Source organism: Castor canadensis, chromosome 6 (assembly GCF_047511655.1).
Source record: "Castor canadensis chromosome 6, mCasCan1.hap1v2, whole genome shotgun sequence".
Classification (NCBI taxonomy): Eukaryota; Metazoa; Chordata; class Mammalia; order Rodentia; family Castoridae; genus Castor; species Castor canadensis.
The window spans coordinates 3,547,611-3,565,366 of NC_133391.1; the positions used below are offsets into that span (position 1 = coordinate 3,547,611).

The 17,756-nt window shown below is 52.4% G+C and overlaps 1 protein-coding gene across 1 annotated transcript; it reads left to right on the forward strand.

Annotated features, from left to right (window-relative positions):
- Positions 1-7,755: 7,755 nt before the first annotated feature.
- LOC109685316 (delphilin-like) lies at positions 7,756-17,371 on the forward strand. Its single transcript, XM_074075366.1, has 13 exons — positions 7,756-7,765; positions 8,748-8,927; positions 9,142-9,239; positions 9,463-9,580; positions 10,294-10,649; positions 11,247-11,663; positions 13,992-14,079; positions 14,877-14,954; positions 15,456-15,652; positions 15,980-16,135; positions 16,247-16,333; positions 16,963-17,092; positions 17,181-17,371. The coding sequence occupies exons 1-13, from the start codon at positions 7,756-7,758 to the stop codon at positions 17,369-17,371; spliced, it is 2,106 nt and encodes a 701-aa protein (XP_073931467.1).
- The last annotated feature ends 385 nt before the right edge of the window (positions 17,372-17,756 follow it).

Sequence of the window (17,756 nt, forward strand, 5' to 3'; positions counted from 1 at the left end):
GCCGTCACTTCTTAATTCAGTCTTGACCTAGGGTCCCATGCGGTACCAACTCTGGGGACTCACTGATAACACAGTGATGTGGGAAGTAAAAATAGGAGGGTCAGGATCTAGGCAGGCATGGGTACAAAACAAGACCCCATAGGAAAATAACTAAAGCAAAATAGGACTGCAGCCATGGCTCAAGTAGTAGAGCACCTGTCCAGCAAGTCAAGGCCCTGACTTCAAACCCAAGTGCCATAAAAAAAAAAGAAAGAAAGGAAAGAAGGAAGGGAAGGAGGGAAGGAAGGAGGGAGGGAGGGAAGGAAGGAGGGAAGGAAGGAAGGAAGGAAGAATGGAGGAATGGAGGGAAGGAAGGAAGGAAGGAAGGAAGGAAGAATGGAGAAATGGAGGGAAGGAAGGAAGGAAGGAAGGAAGAATGGAGGAATGGAGGAAAGGAAGGAAAATGGGAGGAAGGAAGGGGAGGACAGAGGGAGGGAGGGAGAAATGAAGGACGGAAGGAAGGAAGGAAGAAGAAAATGTGGGAGGTCTGAATATTATCAATGACAGATGGCCACTAACTAGTTTAGTCCTAATTTGACTTGAAACAAATTTCCTATGGCCAGAATTCTCTTTGAAATTTCTTGTTCTCCTTACCCTACCACTGTTGGACCAAGTTCCCCTCTTCTCCCTTTCCCCTCAAGTTTATGGTCAAGAACGTTGGTCGGAACTGTGCGCAGCTTGCGGTGGCTGCACACAAGCCACACCTTAACAGTGATGGATGTGAGCAGAGCATTGAGCAAAGGTTTGATTTTTGTAGAGCACAGCTAGCCCAGTTCACGTGAGGATGAAACATCGGGAGTTTGGTTTGGGATTCGGGTTCTGGTGTCCTGGTTCATGACATCCTGACGTCAGGAATGCTGTCGCACGGTTAGAGGTTCACATTTTCAGTAAGTGGAGAGGACCACGGTCTGAGTTTAGTCCACAGTCGCATTGTGAGTTCACACCTAGGGAACTGTGTCTGACATCGCTTTTTTCTTCCTTCCTTGAGCAGAATCACCTCATGTTCTGCTCTACAGAAGACTGTTGGGCCTGACCTCAGGGCTTAAGTGATTGTTGGAGTCATGGAAAGAAAAGCCCAAGAGTCATCACAATTCTTGGTGATGCTTCAGAGCTGGGCATGGTTGTGTATACCTGTAATCCAGCTAACTGGGAGATAGAGACAGGACGTCAGGAGTCGGAGGCCAGCTTAGGCAAAGCTAAGGAGAACCTAGCTTAAAGCAATAAAATAAAGGGCTGGAGTCATAGCTCAAGGGATAGAGTACCTCCCTGGCAAGCACGAAGCCTGCTTTCAATCCCCAAGACTGGATGAAGGGCTAGAGGTGAATTAGGATCTGTAAGTGGTTCCAAACCCTTGTTGGGACTGACTTAGCCTGTCGATCACCTTCCTCCTGGAGCATTGCCTCTGACATCATTTCTCTCTGCCTTCCAGATCGCTGTGCCCAGGGAGATGGGAATGTTCATCAGGAAGTCTAAACCAACACTGAAGCCAGCTGGAGCAAGGAAGAGCGAGGAGTTTCCCAAACCTAGAAGAACCCAGATTCTTCCAGAACAAGCCTAATAAAACTACCCCACTCCTCGGTGTGGGGGCACACCTGGGAGTCCATGAAGGAATGAAGGGAAATCAGGCCTTGCTGGGTCCCTTCTTTCCTGAGGCACCTGTAGTCTCACCAAAATTCACGTTGCGGTCATATGCTCACATATATTTGGTTTGCCAGATTTGATGACTGTTTTTAATATGTAAACTTAGACACGTGGGATCATAATAGAGTTAGTGTAAATATAGTTAATATAAATCATAAGTTATATTGAATTATTTTGAATAAGTTGGTCATAAAATGTTTACTATATTTATTTGCAATGTTTTGAGATGGTTGTAGATTTGAAAACATGCTGTTCTTTATATTTTCATTATTCAGATTATAACTTACACATTCATAAATGTTTTTACTCTTACAATAAGTTCTTTTTATCCATTCTACTTATATATTATAGCTATGTAAGAATACTCAAATTGTTGGGAATATACATTTTTATTTGATGTTTTAGCCTTTGTTGTTGAACTGTGAACATCGACTTGCACTGACAGGTTGGTTTGCCATTTTATAAAGGGTATGTGTTTTGTAAGAGCGCCCATGTTTTGTGTGTTCAAAGAGGACAGGGCCACTCTTCCCTTGGGGAAATACAATAAAGATGAAATGTCCTTTAATCTTCACGAAGGGTGTGTGGTTTTTTCCTTTGTCAAATATTACTGTTGTGTGCATCAGTTATGCATGTTTTACCAAGGTCTTAGCTCTGAAAAAGAATCCTGGATGATTTTTCATGTGTGAAAAATAGAAGACGCCGCAGATCCTAAGCTGGAATTGGATGCCAGACACGAGGGGAAGCTGTTGAGGGGAACATCGGGAAGAGTAGAAAGAATGCGGAAACTTCCATGGGTGCCTGGAAAAGAATCCCAACTCAGATATAAAGGAACGGTGGACCCCAGAGAGGCCTCCCTGGAAATGGTCCCGGGAGAGGGATGACACAGCGAAAGGTGCACTTGCTCTTTGAGTCATCCTGGGGCACTTTTATCACCACCTCTGGTCCAGTCTTACAAAAGCCAAGGAGAATGGAGAGGGGAGATGAAATAGAAAGAGCTGGAAATAAAGGAGGGTGTAGAATGGAGCCGTTTGTGAGGAAATAAGTTGCAGGAAGAGGTAAGGCTGTTCCAGAGATGAGCACAGAGAGGTTGAGTGACTGCAGAAAAACATGGTGGGAAATGGGGGTGTGGCACAACACAGGAGCAGGTGGGGAAGAAGCAGCTGGACGCCATGTGTCAGCCAGAAGCAAATAAAACCCAAGAGGTAGACAACAGGGTGACAATATTCTGAGGCAAGAGAGCCATCGGTGAGATGCGAATGGGCTTCTAGACAAAGGGGGGCACAGCGTAAAGGGTGGAGGGCTGAACCAGATGAGCTTAGACGAGGCTGCATGTTTTCTCCTACATGGAAGACAGATCCAAAGATAGACACACACACAGAACAAGCGTGATCGCACACACGCTCAGATGTAGAACACATTTGTAAACGTGGAGCTGCTCTAGGGCCTCGGGGGAGGAGGGAGAGGAGGAGAGAAGGCTGGAGCGTCAGTAATGTCGTAAAACATATGCCTGTGAAGGAAGAGGACACAGGGTGTGCACTGAACGCTGCCGAAAATGGGGGTGGGAGGTAAAGGGGTAAGGGGGAGAAATGGGAGGGGTTGAACAAACCAAAGTAAAGTTTACCCACAGTGGGGTTTGAACATGAACTTAAATATTCACAATGAAAGACAGGACTGTAAAATGTGTACAGCGTGTGGGGTGCTAGTGGGAGAGGAGCTGAATGAGGGAGATGAAGGGGAGGGAATATGGAGGATGGACTTCACATATGCTATGAACTAGAGCAAAAAAATCTCTTGCGATTGCTGTAAGTGGGGTGGGGAGGGGTCGAGGGAGAGATGGTGGGTGATCTAATCTATGTGCAATACAAGCCCATCTGGAATTGTCACAATGCAGCCCCTCTACAATGAACAGATCCTAATTTTGAAAAGAGTAATGGATGCTGGCCAGGCACGGCGGCACAGGCTTATGATCCCAGCTACGTCGGAGGCATAGATAGGAGGATGACTATCTGAAGCCGGCCCAGGCAAAAAGTTTGTGAGACCCTATCTCAATACTGAAGCCAGGTATAATGATGCATGCCTATGATCCCAGTATCTGGGAGGTGTAGATAAGAGGAACTTGGTTGAAACAGCTCTGGGCAAAAATATGAGACCTTATCTGAAAAATAACTAAAGCAAAAATGGGCTGGGAGTATGTCTCAAGTGGTAAGGCCCTGAGTTCAAATTCCAACACCATTTAAAAAAAAAAAGCTCACAAAGCCTACTGTAAACACATACTGCATCCAAACTGCAGGGAGAGACGAAGAAAGTAGTTTGTTTCAAAGTACTCGATATTTTCAGTGTCTAACTTTGCATCACCCTGACAGAAGCTCACTTTACACATCTATTTCTCAGTGGTCACGCACTGTGACTCTTTTTCATTTATAGGAAAAAGGAAGGAATGTCAGGACCCCTGGCCCACTGCTGAAACGCACAAGTACACACTGTGTGCAAATATTTATACAAGCGGCAAGACCTTAGCATATAAATCATTTTGTTTTACAATGTCCTATTGCCAGTGAGCGCCCCCAAATATTAAGACTGGTGTATGGATCCAGCCTGACACAACTGCAGCCATCTTTCTTGAAACGGCCGTGATCACCCCTGAGAAACTGAGGCTGGTTTTTCCTGGGGAGTTTCCCAGCAAACCGTGAGGACCCTGGCACCAGGGCTGTGCCTTATTCTTCCAGATTATCATAAGATAAGCCTGGTCCGTTTCAGCCAGGATGAAATCACTTTTGTTCTGACTCATAAATACACCCTTTTCTGACCCAAATTGAGGGGATCCAATGGTCTTGCTGGTTCCCAGCACCATGCTTCCACAGAAAGTTCCCAATAACTCGAGAGGCAGAGACAGCAGGGTGGAGGTTCAAGGCCAACCTAGGACTTTATCTCAAACACACCCTGGGTGTGATGACCCTCCCATCTACTCAGGAGGTGGAGGCAGGAAGATCTGGGTCCAAGGCATACAAGTTCAAGTCCGTGAGTTCAATCCCCAGTACCACTCCCCCAAAAAAGTCCCCCAGTGAATTTCACTGTGTGATCCATCCTGGGTCTGCCTGCCTCTTCCTTTGGTCTCACAGTACCTTGGGACAGGCTCTCGCACACTAGGACCAGGTTGTGGGTTGTTCTGAAAAATTGGTCTCAGATTTTTACACTTACCTATTGGTAGACTTGTTTGAAACGCACAATACTTGCAGAGAACACATGACTTAGTTGTCAAAAACCATCCAAGGGTCCCAAAAATAGGAATAAGATTTTACACCTGTGTGAAGAACATAGAGTCGATGCGGACTTGGCTGTGGTGGTACAGTTTGTGAGACCCTATCTCAACACAGAAGCCAGGTGTGCTGATGCATATCTATGCTTCCAGTACCTGGGAGTGTGGATAAGAGGATCTCGGTTGAAACAGCACTGGGCAAACATTTGAGATCCTATCTGAAAAATATCTAAAATATCTGAAAAATAAGTAAAGCAAAAAAGGGTTGGGAGTGTCTCAAGTGGTGAGCAGGTGGCCCTGAGTTCAAACCTCAACACTGTTCAAAGCCTTCTGTTTACACATACTGCATCCAAAAAGGGATGCCTAGCAAGCGCAATACCCCGAGTGCAAACCCCAGCACTGCCAAAATGTCTTTCCACTTCACACTCTCGAGGCTATCTGCTTCCAGTCTACTGAAAGTATATTTTTTTTCCTAATAAATTTTACTATTACTGTCACTTAAAAATAGTATGGAGTCATTTCTTATTTGCTCAAGAAATTTATCCCGAACCTTTGAATGGCCTTTCCTTATGCTGAGTATGGGTTGATATTTCTGAAAAATCTTTGTAACGGACACTAACAAGTCTAACCCAGGAGGATAATTTCTGAGTCATAAAGGAGGTCGTGGTGTGCGACATGGTTTAATTCTGTCAGTTCCTCCTAAGGAGTGGTGAAAACTCCATCCTGGGAAGTGATCAGGCTCAGAGTTTCTGCTTCCGCCAAGTAAAAAGGCCAAGTAAAAAGCCACGCGCTGGACCAGGGGTGTGGCTCAAGTGACTGAGTGCTTCCAGAAGGTGAGGCTGTGCATTCAATCCCCGTACTGCCATTTCCCCCAACCCCCCAGTGAAAACCACAGGCCATCCTCAATCTCTCTCTCTCCCACTCTCTCTCTCTTCTGTTTTGCTATATAGCCCAGACTGGCCTTGAACTTGCAATCTTCCTGCCCTTGAATCCTGAGTTCTGGGATTACAGGTGTGCACCTCATCCCCGCCCCCAACCTTTTGTTTTTTCTTTTTAAAAGGATCCTAGTCATTGAATCAGGGCCCACTCCGACTTAGAACGACCTCATCTTAAATAATTCCATCTGCAAGACCCTATTTCCAAAGGTCACAGTTGCAAGTCCCAACGCATTTGTCAGGGGCAGGCTACACACGTCTCTCTGCCTTCCCTGGGAGTGAAATCAAGGTGCACAGCCAGGGGACCAAACACTGCTCCACTGTGGCTTCTTCTGCTACCCAGAGTTTCTGGATCTCCAGCCAAGAGGAAATAGGAATTGATGTGCATTTCTGCCTAAAATCATAGGAAGGCAAGTGGGGGAGGTCCCATGCAGATCCACGGCCGTGGAGAGCCCACCCTCCATGCACCTGAAAATGTCCAAATCAGGTCTAGGAGAGCACTGGATGACCAGGCTGTCCAGCAGGATGGATGGAAAAGGGGGGTGGGGAATGGGGTGGGAACTGCTTTTTCCTGCACTCCCTTTGCTGTGTTACCTGGGATTTTTTTTCTGCCCTCTCTGGGCCTATTTTCTGTCGTGTGAATCAAGTGTGTAGACACTTTACTTGTGAGTATTCACCAGTGAGTCTTTTGCCTGGCCCCATGCCCGTACTCAGTAGGCGCTCACTAGCTACTTGCTGAGTGGAGGATGGGGTGGGTGCCAACCAAGCTGCTCAGTGGGACACATCTGTCAGGCCATTTTCAAAGGGTGAAAGGACCCAGGTCAGCTGTCCTGAGCAGGAGCTGGAGATGGTGTTGAGGTGGGGATGAGAGACTGGAGGAGGAGGGTGAGAGACTGCAGGGGGAGGGGGAGAGACGGGAGGGGGAGGGGTGAGAGACTGGAGGGGGAGGATGAGAGACTGGAGTGGGGAATGAGAGACTGGAGGGGGAGGGGGAGAGACTGCAGGGGGAGGATGAGAGACTGGAGGGGGAGGGGGAGAGACTGCAGGGGGAGGATGAGAGACTGGAGGGGGAGGGGGAGAGACTGGAGCGGGAGGGGGAGAGACTGGAATAGGGGAGAGACTGGAGGGGGAGCGCGGGCTGTCCTGGACATGGAGCCCCTGGAAGCTACAGCCCACACTGTGCAAACGCAGTGATTCTGTCCCTGCCTCTGACAGGGCATTTGTGTGTCAACAGGTTCCAGAGGTTTGAGCACTAAGGTGGGGGTGAGAACAAAGCCCCCTCCAGGCCCGGGGTCAGCAGGGGTAGGCTTTGCAAAAAAGCCTTCCTTGGGCTGATGTGAGCAGGGACACTGAGGACCCCATCCGTCACCTTCCCGTCCCTGATACAGGACAGAGGGCCACAGTGCCTCTGACAATGTCAAGGTCCCAGACAAGATGCCTGAGCCCAACCCCCAATACAGAAGGAGCCTCGGTTTGTTTCTTAATGAACTACATCCCCCCCTTATCTCCAGGCCACCCAAACTCTGGCTGTACAAGGAGTGGCTGCCCAGGGTGAGGACGCCAGCCTTGTCCCAAGCAGCACCTAGGCAGGCAGGGAATGGTTGCTTCCCTCAGTCATTTCCCGAAGACATCCTGGGAGCCCTGGCACCTGGTCCTGACCCTGCTGACACCTGTGCCTTGCTCAACACCCCCTTCCCACTGTCCCAGCCAGTCCCCATGGGTGGCCCAGGGCACTGAGCTCAGGGTCTGCAGATTGTGACCCCTGCTGCAGGGTCTGCTCCACCTGGGTGTCTGCACTGCCAACCTGGCCAAGAGGAAGAACAGTCACCTTCTGACACCTCAGTGAATTTGAGGGGCAGAAGAGGAGGCCAGGGCTGGTCGCCAATGGGGAGAGGTGGGCAGCCTCACCTAGCATTGATGTTTTCTGCAGGACATAGCACCCCTACTTCATCTGAGCCACAGGAACTTGAAAACAGTTGTTGTTAGGACCAATGTCCTAAACCTCGGACCTTGCTAATGGGTGCGTCACAGCTCTCTGCCTTAGGATGTTGGGGTTCTCAGGTGTTAGACACTGGCTAGAGGTACAACTGTCTGGTGGGCAGTTCCGAGGAGCCTTGTCAGAGGCACAGCCAGGGAGCATCTGTGCCTGGGGACAGCAGAGAAGCGTGGGGTTGGGGTTTCTCACAGAGCAAGGCCAGGTCGGAGGACAGAGGGCCAGGCGGAGCAGACCCTGTGAGCAGAGTTTCACAGTGGTCAGGCCCTCGGCTCAGTGCTGGCAGGACTCCATGGCAGGACAGGGTGACATGACTCACAGGATATCTTCAGCAAGCATCTTTGGGGGGCAGCTTTTCCAGGCCAGTGTGGGTGCTGCCCAGAAGTGGGCGGGCGTCCTCACCCAGGACACTCAGCAGGCCACCTGGGGGAACAGGTGGTTTTAGTTTGTTGAGAAACTGCAGTGAGGCTCCTTTTGTTTTGGCTGTGGCTCAAGCCTCTCCTCTAGACTTCCAGCATGCTTAGAGGGCTGGCTGTGAAATGTCACAGGATCGGGGACAGGGCAATGATGGCAGCTGTCCCCCTCAGCGTCCCTGCCTGAAACCCTGTGATGAAGGCTTTCCTTTTACTCTACCAGCCTGTTTGGGCCGCACTGATCCGAACACAGGGTGTTGAGACCCTGAAAACATGGTGTCCTGTTGGGAACAGCTGGGGCCTCCACTCTGTCCTCTGTGCTCAGGCTGGCTGCTCCCAGGTGCTCCGGCCACCTGGTTTCTGTCCTCAGGACTTCCCCTAAACAGTTACCCTAGACACAAGCAGAGAAGGCTCTGTGGTCTGGAGTGCAGACATGTCTACCCTTGCTCTCCTTACCTGTGGAGGCTGAGAGGACAGGTCCCCAGCCTTCCCTGCATATCCCACAGCAGAGCCTGAGTCTGAGCTGGAACTGGAGCCGGAGCCCACACCAGAACCCACACCAGAACCCCAACCACGGAGCTCCCTTAGGGCCTCCTCCATCTGCCGCCGCAGCCTCCACTCCCAGGGCCTGGAGTCCAGCCTCAGCTGCGGTAAGGCCCCGGATGGAAAGGCTGGGTTCAGTTTCCCCTCCTGCACAATGGGCTTGGTGAGATGAGGAATGACAGGGACTGATGGGGGTGGGTGGGCTGAGTGGAGCTGCTCCTGGTTCTGTGAGGCCTGTTGGGTCTGGCTTGGGTCTGGGCTGGAGCCTGAGCCTGAAAGCTCAGATGTACTAAGTGGAGCTCTGTGGCACCCTCCCGGAAGGTCTCGGCGACTGCCCTGATATGCCTCTTCCTCTGATCCCAGGGGAGCGCCAGGCTGGTGATGGCACCTCCCTCCCTGAGACTCCCAACCCCAAGATGGTAAGACTTTTTTTTTTTGCCTTCCAGGGGTGCAGTGAGGGGTGGGCAATGGGTGGCCCATCAGGTGAGATTCAGGGGACCCCAGAGCACGGCATGCTGGTGTTTTTTTTCTGGCTGGGACAGACTACCCACGCCTGGCCTCCAAGACCATGTTGGGTCCATGTGGGGACAGTGGGAGTGGGTGGGACTCACCTCTGATTGGCCTCCCACCCCATCCCACCAGATGTCAGCTGTCTACGCAGAGCTTGAGTCTCGACTGAACAGCAGCTTTAAAGGGAAGATGGGGACCGTGTCCAAATCCCGGGCCTCCCCTCCAGGTCCAAGCCTCATGGGCACAGCAGGTAAGGACTCAGCTAGCCTCAGATCTTCAGGGGGCACTGGCCTCTGTCCTCTCGACTGTCTGTCTGGGTGTCGTCCCCACTCCCAGGCACACCCTCTGTCCTCTCGGCTGTCTGTCTGTCTGGGTGTCGTCCCCACTCCCAGGCACATCCTCTGTCCTCTCGGCTGTCTGTCTGTCTGGGTGTCGTTCCCACTCCCAGGCACACCCTCTGACTGACTCGTGGGGAACCCCAGAGTCCTCCATGCATGGTAGGAGCCACAATGTCAGTCTTGTCCCAGCCTCTCCTTTGTCCCCACTGTGGATCTGCAAAAGAAAAGGGCTTCCCCCCAAAGAAGTCCTCATGTTAGCCCGTGACTCCTGCATTGCTCTGTGAATGGCATACCTGGAAAGATAAGTTTCTCTGCAGTCAGAAGGCAGGACCAGGGGTGGAGCATGGTAGGGCGTGCCTGTAATCCCAGCACCCCTTGGATTGTGTTCAGTGAATCCAGGATGGGACATTTCCAGATAAATTAGAGTCTGGCCTGACCTGGGGCTAATTGGTGCTCCCTCCCACTCAAGCCTGGGAGGCAAGATTGCCCAGGGTCTGTGCCCAGAGAGGGAAAGTAGCTTGCCCTGGGACACAGAGCTGACCTGCCCTCAAGGGCCTCCCTTCCAGCCTGTGCCTGGAATCAGGTACTAGCTGAAAGGGGTCCTCATTTTCTATCCCCTACCCAGGGCCCAGGACCCTGTCCAGCGTCTCATGGCCAAGTGAACGGCTCCTACCCTCTCCCTGCTATGACCCGCTGTGCTCTGGGGGCCTGGCCTCCCCCAGCAGCTCTGAGTCCCACCCCTATGCCAGCCTGGACAGCAGCAGGGCACCCTCCCCGCAGCCAGGCCCAGGGCCTATCCGTCCGGACAGTCCCCTGAGCCCAGACCCTGTGCGGCCACCCAGCCGCAGGAAACTCTTCACGTTTTCCCATCCTATGCGGAGCCGGGATGCAGACCGCTTCCTGGATGTGCTGAGCGAGCAGCTGGGCCCCCGGGTCACCATCGTGGATGATTTCCTGACCCCTGAAAATGACTACGAGGAGGTGGGTGTGCCAGTGTGGAAGGTAGAAGGGGAGGGGGTGTGTGGACCTACTGAAGAACAGTGTCCCCAGAGTCCTTCAGGATACCTTCTGCCCTTGGGGTTTGCCTTGGATTATCTCTCCATGTGCCCAGGTCTGTCTTAGAATATGTCTCAGGCTACCCCACTCCCTGGCGGGAGCCATCCATTCCTTGCTCCAGGCTACCTCATCCCCTGTTAAAATCTATCCTGCCCCTTGCCTGAGGCTATCCTATATACTGTCTCAGGTTACCCCATTCCTTATCTCAGACTATCCCACTCAGTATCTCAGACTAAACCACTAGGCTTTCCTTTCCCTCTCCCCAGGCTAGCCCATCCTTTGTCTGGGGCTACCCCATACTCCTTGTTTCAGGTCAGTCCATTCCTTGTCCTGGGCTATCCTACAGTTTGTCAGGCTCTCCAGCCCACAGCCTTGGGCTGTCCTCTCCTTGTCTTCAGGCTCTTTTACCCTCAGCCCCAGGCTAGCCCACTCTGCATCCCCCCCACCACGGCGTACCCATAGCCACCCGTTCTGGTCCATGTGGGCCCATCGCCTTCCTCTCATCTGCCTTCTCCCAATCAGATGAGTTTTCACGATGACCAGGGCAGCTTTGTGACCAACGAGCGGAGCAGCGCAAGCGACTGCATCAGCACCAGCGAGGAAGGCAGCTCCCTGACCTACTCCTCCATCTCTGACCACATTCCCCCGCCCCCACTCAGCCCCCCGCCACCACCACCCCTGCCCTTCCACGACCCCAAGCCCAGCTCCCGCCCCTCTGACGGTTCCCGGGGCCCTCCTCAGGCACTAGCCAAGCCCCACCCCCAACTCAGTCACCCGGTCCCGCCCCCTCCCCCACCGCCCCTGCCCCCACCCGTGCCCTGTGCACCCCCCGTGCTGTCCCGGGGCCTGGGCCACCGGCGCAGCGAGACCAGCCACATGAGTGTCAAGCGCTTGCGGTGGGAGCAGGTGGAGAACTCGGAAGGCACCATTTGGGGTCAGGTAGGTAACGTGGGGCCCACTCACTGGTGCACTGCGGCAGGGGTGGCGGCCAGAATCGCAGCAAAGACTCATCCTCCCAGACTCTTGCAACGTCACCCTGAGCAGAGAGGAATGGAGGCCCAGCTCAAGAACATGCCCATCCTGGGGGGTCAATGCACACATGGAAGCCAGACTGTGTCCCTGAGCCAAAAATACAATGGGGAAAGAGAGAGAGAGAGAGAGAGAGAGAGAGAGAGAGAGAGAGAGAGAGAGAGAGAGAGAGAGAGGGAGAGAGGGAGAGAGAGGAGAGACAGCTGGCAGCCACACACCCCTGTAATCCTAACTGAAGCACTTGGGAGGCAGAGTATGAGAATCCCGAGTTCAAGGCCAGCTTGGGCTATAGTGAGACCCTGTCTCAAAAACAAAACACAAAACAAAAGGCAGCTGGTTAAAATGCATACCCGTTTCCCTTTCTCCTTTGATGCTTGAATCTCCTCCCACACGATATCGTCAGTGTATACTTGACTACCTTGAGTGATGGGGAACTCACTACCTGTTGAGGCTGTCCATCTCCTGTTGGACAATCTTAACCATCCTTCTTTGTATTGCTCTGAAATTTTGTCTCCTCAAGATTCCCTTGCCATTTTCTGTCTGGCCCTTGAAATCAGACAGAACAAGAATATTCCTTTATCTACAAACTGACCAACCTGGAATATGAACAGGATTTATATTTCTTTGGTTTGTTTATTTTTTGGTGGTTCTGGAGTTTGAACTCAGGGCCTCACACTTTCTAGGCAGACACTCTACCACTTGTGCCACATCCCCAACCCTTTTTGCTTTGGTTTTCTTTTAGGGTCTTGCATTTTTGTCTGGGGCCAGCCTCAGACCATGATCCTCCTACCTACAGCCTCTTATGTAGCTGGAATCATAGGCATGCACCACCATCACTGGCTAGTTTTGTTGACATGGGTCCTTACTAACTTTTTTGCCCAGGCTGGCCTTGAATCATGAAACTCCTAACTTCTGCCTCTCAACTTTCTTTAGGTTGTTCCCCCAAGAATGTGTTTTCTAACTCAATAGTCCAGTGGGGATGACCTTGCCAAAGAGCAGGCCCTAAATGGAATTCCCAGTGGGGCTTGATCAGCTCAGGGGAGAGAACAGAGTTCTTGGACACCACACTTCCTATTTTTTTCGGAGGTACTGGAATACTCAGGGCCTCACATTTGTTAGGCAGGGATTCTACCTCTTTAGCCATGCCTCCAGCCCTTTACTCTTTAATTTTCAAATAGGGTCTTGCCTTTATGCCCAGGCTGGCCTGGATATCCTATCTACACTTTGCACATAGCTGGGATGACAGGCGTGTGCTACCATGCCCAAACTCTGCCTAGGATTACAGGTCTGAGACACTAGTCTGACACCATACTCCTTTCAATATGGCCTGGGGGGCTATTCCTTTCCAGTGCCCACCATCAGCTTCAACCTTTTATCTTTTTTTCTTCTTGGGACCAAAAGCATGCCTCACACACATCCACCCTGAGCAGGCACGTTTCGTTTTTCCTCATTGCATCCCCCAGGCCTCAGGGCTGTCTCCTGCCCTCAGATCCCAGATGGTATCAGCCCATTTCTCCAGGGAGCCTTCCCATGTTACTAGTGATGCTTCTCAGCAGGACAAGGCCACAAATAGAGACCTAAATGCAGGGTGCCCGGAGACCTTACTCCTACCAGCTTTAGATGAGTCCTCTAGTTTCGGTTTATAGTGTAGTCCTTCCACTGGCCAAAATCAAGTCTGTATCAGGTTCCTTGCCCTCCAGCCATGTCCCAAGACTTCATTTCTCTACCTGCCCTCCCTTTGGGGTCTCTCTCTTGGCAAATGCCCTCTCTCCACTCCCTGTCTAAGCCTCAGATGGTCACTTTCTACCTATCTCACTCCACCGCCTGTCCAGCTCCCAGCCCCTGGCTACTTCAGCTGTCTAGGGCAGCTCCACATTGGACTCACTCCCTGTAAAGGAACCTTCAAAATAGGACTAGACTCCTCAGCTACCTTCTTTCCCCTTGGTTAGCATCAGCCCATTCACAGCACCATTGCAGAGAAGCCCTCTGGCCCAGCTTCTTTGTAGAGTTTGAAGAATGGCTACATTATTGACTCCAAGGAAAGATGACTCCTCTCCTGAGAACTTGGATGATTTAACTTCATCTGCAGTCTTCTGCTCTTGCCTTCATCCCCGGGGCCTGATGGCTGATCTCCCTCCAGGGACCCCCAGAATAGCCATCAGAGGGTGGGCTGAGCAGGGGAAGGCAGTCTAGCTATTGCTGTGCCTCTTACTCTGAATTTCCCATGCTCCCTTGCAGCTTGGGGAGGACTCTGACTATGACAAGCTGAGTGACATGGTGAAATACCTCGACCTGGAACTCCACTTCGGTACCCAGAAACCTGCGAGTGAGTGGCCCGATGGCCCTGGGGGAAGCCCAGACACCATGCTGCCCCACTTACTGCCTTCTGTAGTGTCCTCAGGCTTAGAGTCCCTGAGGGCTGTACTGTGGACATTTACCTAATGTGTCTTCCAACTTTCAAGTCCTGGGTTAGTTTTTTCCATCTCAAAATGGAGATAATAATGGCTGGTATTTACTTTGTGTTGATCAAATGCCAGGTGCTGACTTTACACAAATCTCTTGACAATACTACTAGGTAGATAAAGTGATCACCTCCACTTCCTAGGTGATTTGCTGCAAGCCACACTGCCAGAATAGGGTGAAAGAGAAGGTGCCCACAAATATCTCTTGCAATCTCTGTCCCCTCAGCCCTTTCTGGTATCTTCTGTAGTGGTTGGATGGGATTCTAAGCAGCCAGGGTTATTGTGTGTGTGTGGCTGGTGGTCCAGGATGGAGGAAAAAGGCTTGTCCATTCAGGAATCATCTGAAAGGTTGAGAGGTGGCTGGTTTTTCATTGCTGTGCCAGCTTAGCCCCCAGGGCCCAGGGGAGAGGGCACCTGAGGAGATGGAAATGGGAGGATGAATATTCCACATAGATGAAATGTGATGGGCTGGACCTGGGCGACCCCAAGTGGGAGACTGAGGAATGAGGGGAGCATGGATGCTTGGAGTTGATTTAGTCCAGGTGGTGCCTGGGAGGAAGGGGGCCCTTTATGGTTGGCTGTGGCTACACCTCTCCTGGGCTCTGCCACAGTAGCCCCAGCCTACCTCCAACCGCATTAAACTATCTATTTTCCCTTCCAGAGCCGGTGCCCAGGCCTGAGCCATTCAGGAAGAAGGAGGTGGTGGAAATCCTGTCCCACAAGAAGGCCTACAACACTTGTGAGGGGCCAGGGAACCCCGGGGGATTTTTGGAGTCAGGCAGTGGCCCTCTGGGCCACAGAGCCTTGGACCCACCTGGGTGGATGACTGAGATTAGGATGTGGGGCGAGACACCTGTCACCTGGCTAGCACAAGGCTAAGGGAATCCCACCTGGGCACAGAGGTTGACATTGGCTCCACCCCCTATTGGCCCCGCCCTCAGCTGTGGTCCCATCTCAAGCCACCTTCTCTACTCTGCCCTTTGCAGATCCTTCCCTAGTTCCCCACACCCACCAGCCCCACTCAGCTTCTTGGTTTCTGCTCACCAGCTAAGTCTGATCAGTCCCCAAGGCCCTTTTCCGCCTCTGGAACCGCCCCCGCCCCGCCCCCTTGTTTAGAAGGCCCCGCCCACCTCTTGGCTCCACCCAGTAGCCTGTGGCCAATCTTAAAGCCCCACTCTTTTGCCGGGCCCCGCCCCCTCCCGGGCCCGCCCCCGCCTCACACTCCCGGCCCCGCCCACAGCCATCCTCCTAGCGCACCTGAAGCTGAGTCCCGCGGAGTTACGCCAGGCGCTCATGAGCATGGAGCCCCGGCGCCTGGAGCCCGCGCACCTGGCGCAGCTCCTGCTCTTCGCGCCCGACGCCGATGAGGAGCAGCGCTACCAGGCCTTCCGAGAGGCGCCCGGCCGCCTCAGCGAGCCGGACCAGTTCGTCCTGCAGGTGCCTAGGCTGAGACGCCCCCTTCTCCTTCAAAGCCAAGGGCTCCCGCTGTGGCTGGACAGGGGTGGCGGTGGGGGCTGCCTCTGTCCCACGTCCCTTCTGTACCTCCACCCTGCTCAGACCTCTGTGTCCCAGTTTAATACTTAAATAGCCCGTTCCCACCCAGGGCCAAGGTAACTAGGATGACAGCGTCCCTAGGGATCCTACTTACTTTTCCATCATCCCACCCCTCAACCCCCCAAAGGTGGGGCAGTGGGTCCCCCGTGGGTCCCACGGTGTGGTGGAAAATGGATGAATGGATGAATCCTGGCACTGTCTTTGAGGCAGATGCTGTCAGTTCCGGAATACAAGACCCGCCTGCGCAGCCTTCACTTCCAGGCCACCCTACAGGAGAAGACCGAGGAGATCCGAGGCAGTCTCGAGTGCTTGCGACAGGCATCCTTGGAGCTCAAAAATAGCAGGAAGCTTGCTAAGATATTGGAGGTTTGAATGCATCTGCCCCCTGGTTGCCTAACCTGCTCCTCTGTCCCCTGGGACTTCCGACCTGGGGGGAAGGTGAGCACCTGGACCATGCACCTACCTTGTGCCCGGCAGTTTGTCTTGGCCATGGGTAACTATCTCAACGATGGACAACCCAAGACGAACAAGACCACTGGCTTCAAGATCAACTTTCTGACAGAGGTGAGGGCCAGGCAGCAATACCCATCTCTATCCATCAGGCTGGGAGGTCAAGCCTAAGTTGTGACAGAGGGGAGGAGAGGACATCATGACCCAGGAGGGCACCCCCCCAGAGTGGTGAATGGAAAAGTGACTGCAGCAAAGTGGGGGATTGTGGCTTCACCAGCCAAGCCTTAGGATTTTTTTTTTTTTCTCAGTACTGGGGTTTGAACTCAGGGCATACACCTTGAGTCATTCCATGAGCCCTATTTTTTTTGTGGTGGGTTCTTTCAAGATATGGTCTCGTGAACTATTTGCTTTGATCCTCCTGATCTCTGCCTCCTGAGAAGCTAGGATTACAGGCATGAGCCACTGGTGCCTGGCAAGACTGACATCTTGAAAAGGAGAGAAGTTGGAAAGAGAGTATCAAAGCCAGAAACTAGCTGGGCATGGTGGTACATATCTGTAATCCCAGTACTTGGGAGGCTAAGGCAGGAGGATCATGAGTTTGGGGCCAGCTGGGGCTACATAGCTAGACCCTGTCTCAAAAAAAAAGCCCAAAGCCAAGAACTGGCCCAGGAGAAGCTGAGGTCATGTGACCAGGAATCTTGGTGGGGTCCTGGAGAAAGTTGTGTTTTTGTGGTCACTTGCAGCTGAACTCCACTAAGACAGTGGATGGGAAGTCCACCTTCCTCCACATCCTTGCCAAATCGCTGAGCCAGCACTTTCCAGAACTCCTGGGCTTTGCTCAGGACCTGCCCACTGTGCCCCTGGCTGCCAAAGGTAGGCTGGGTGCAGGAGTGGGGAGGCAGATGCTTGCTGTCCTGCACTAGAAATGTGCCCTAATAGGCTGTGGTCCCCTTCCCCACAGTGAATCAACGGGCCCTGACCGGTGACCTGGCTGATCTCCATGGTACCATTAGTGAGATTCAGGAGGCCTGCCAGAGCATGTCCCCCTCCAGTGAGGACAGGTTTGCTGTGGTCATGACGGTATCCTCTGAGCAGCCAGACTGGACCCTGAGATGGCTATGTAGAGCTGGCTGTGGCTCCAATGGCCACTGAAGATCCCAGCAGAGATTTCAGACATAGGCTGCTGTGTGCCCAGGGGACCTGGAAGAGGTTCTGTCCTGGGATATTTAGATTCCAAGTGCTCATAGACTAGCATGGTTATACACACCTATAGTTCCAACTACTTGGGAGGTGAAGGCAGAAGGGAGGATGGAAGGTCCCTCTGCAGAGGGACTTGAGCTGTCCCATCAGATAGACCTAGGCCCAAGCTCTGACTCAATTCCTTATTATCTGTGTGACTTTGGGCAAGTCCCTTACTCTCTTTGGGCCCAGTTTTCTCATTAGTGAGAGGAGAGGTGGAATGGGACATCTTTTCACCTCATAGCAGCAGAGAGAGAAAGAGACAAAGACAGAGACAGAGACAGAAGAGGCTTTGCTG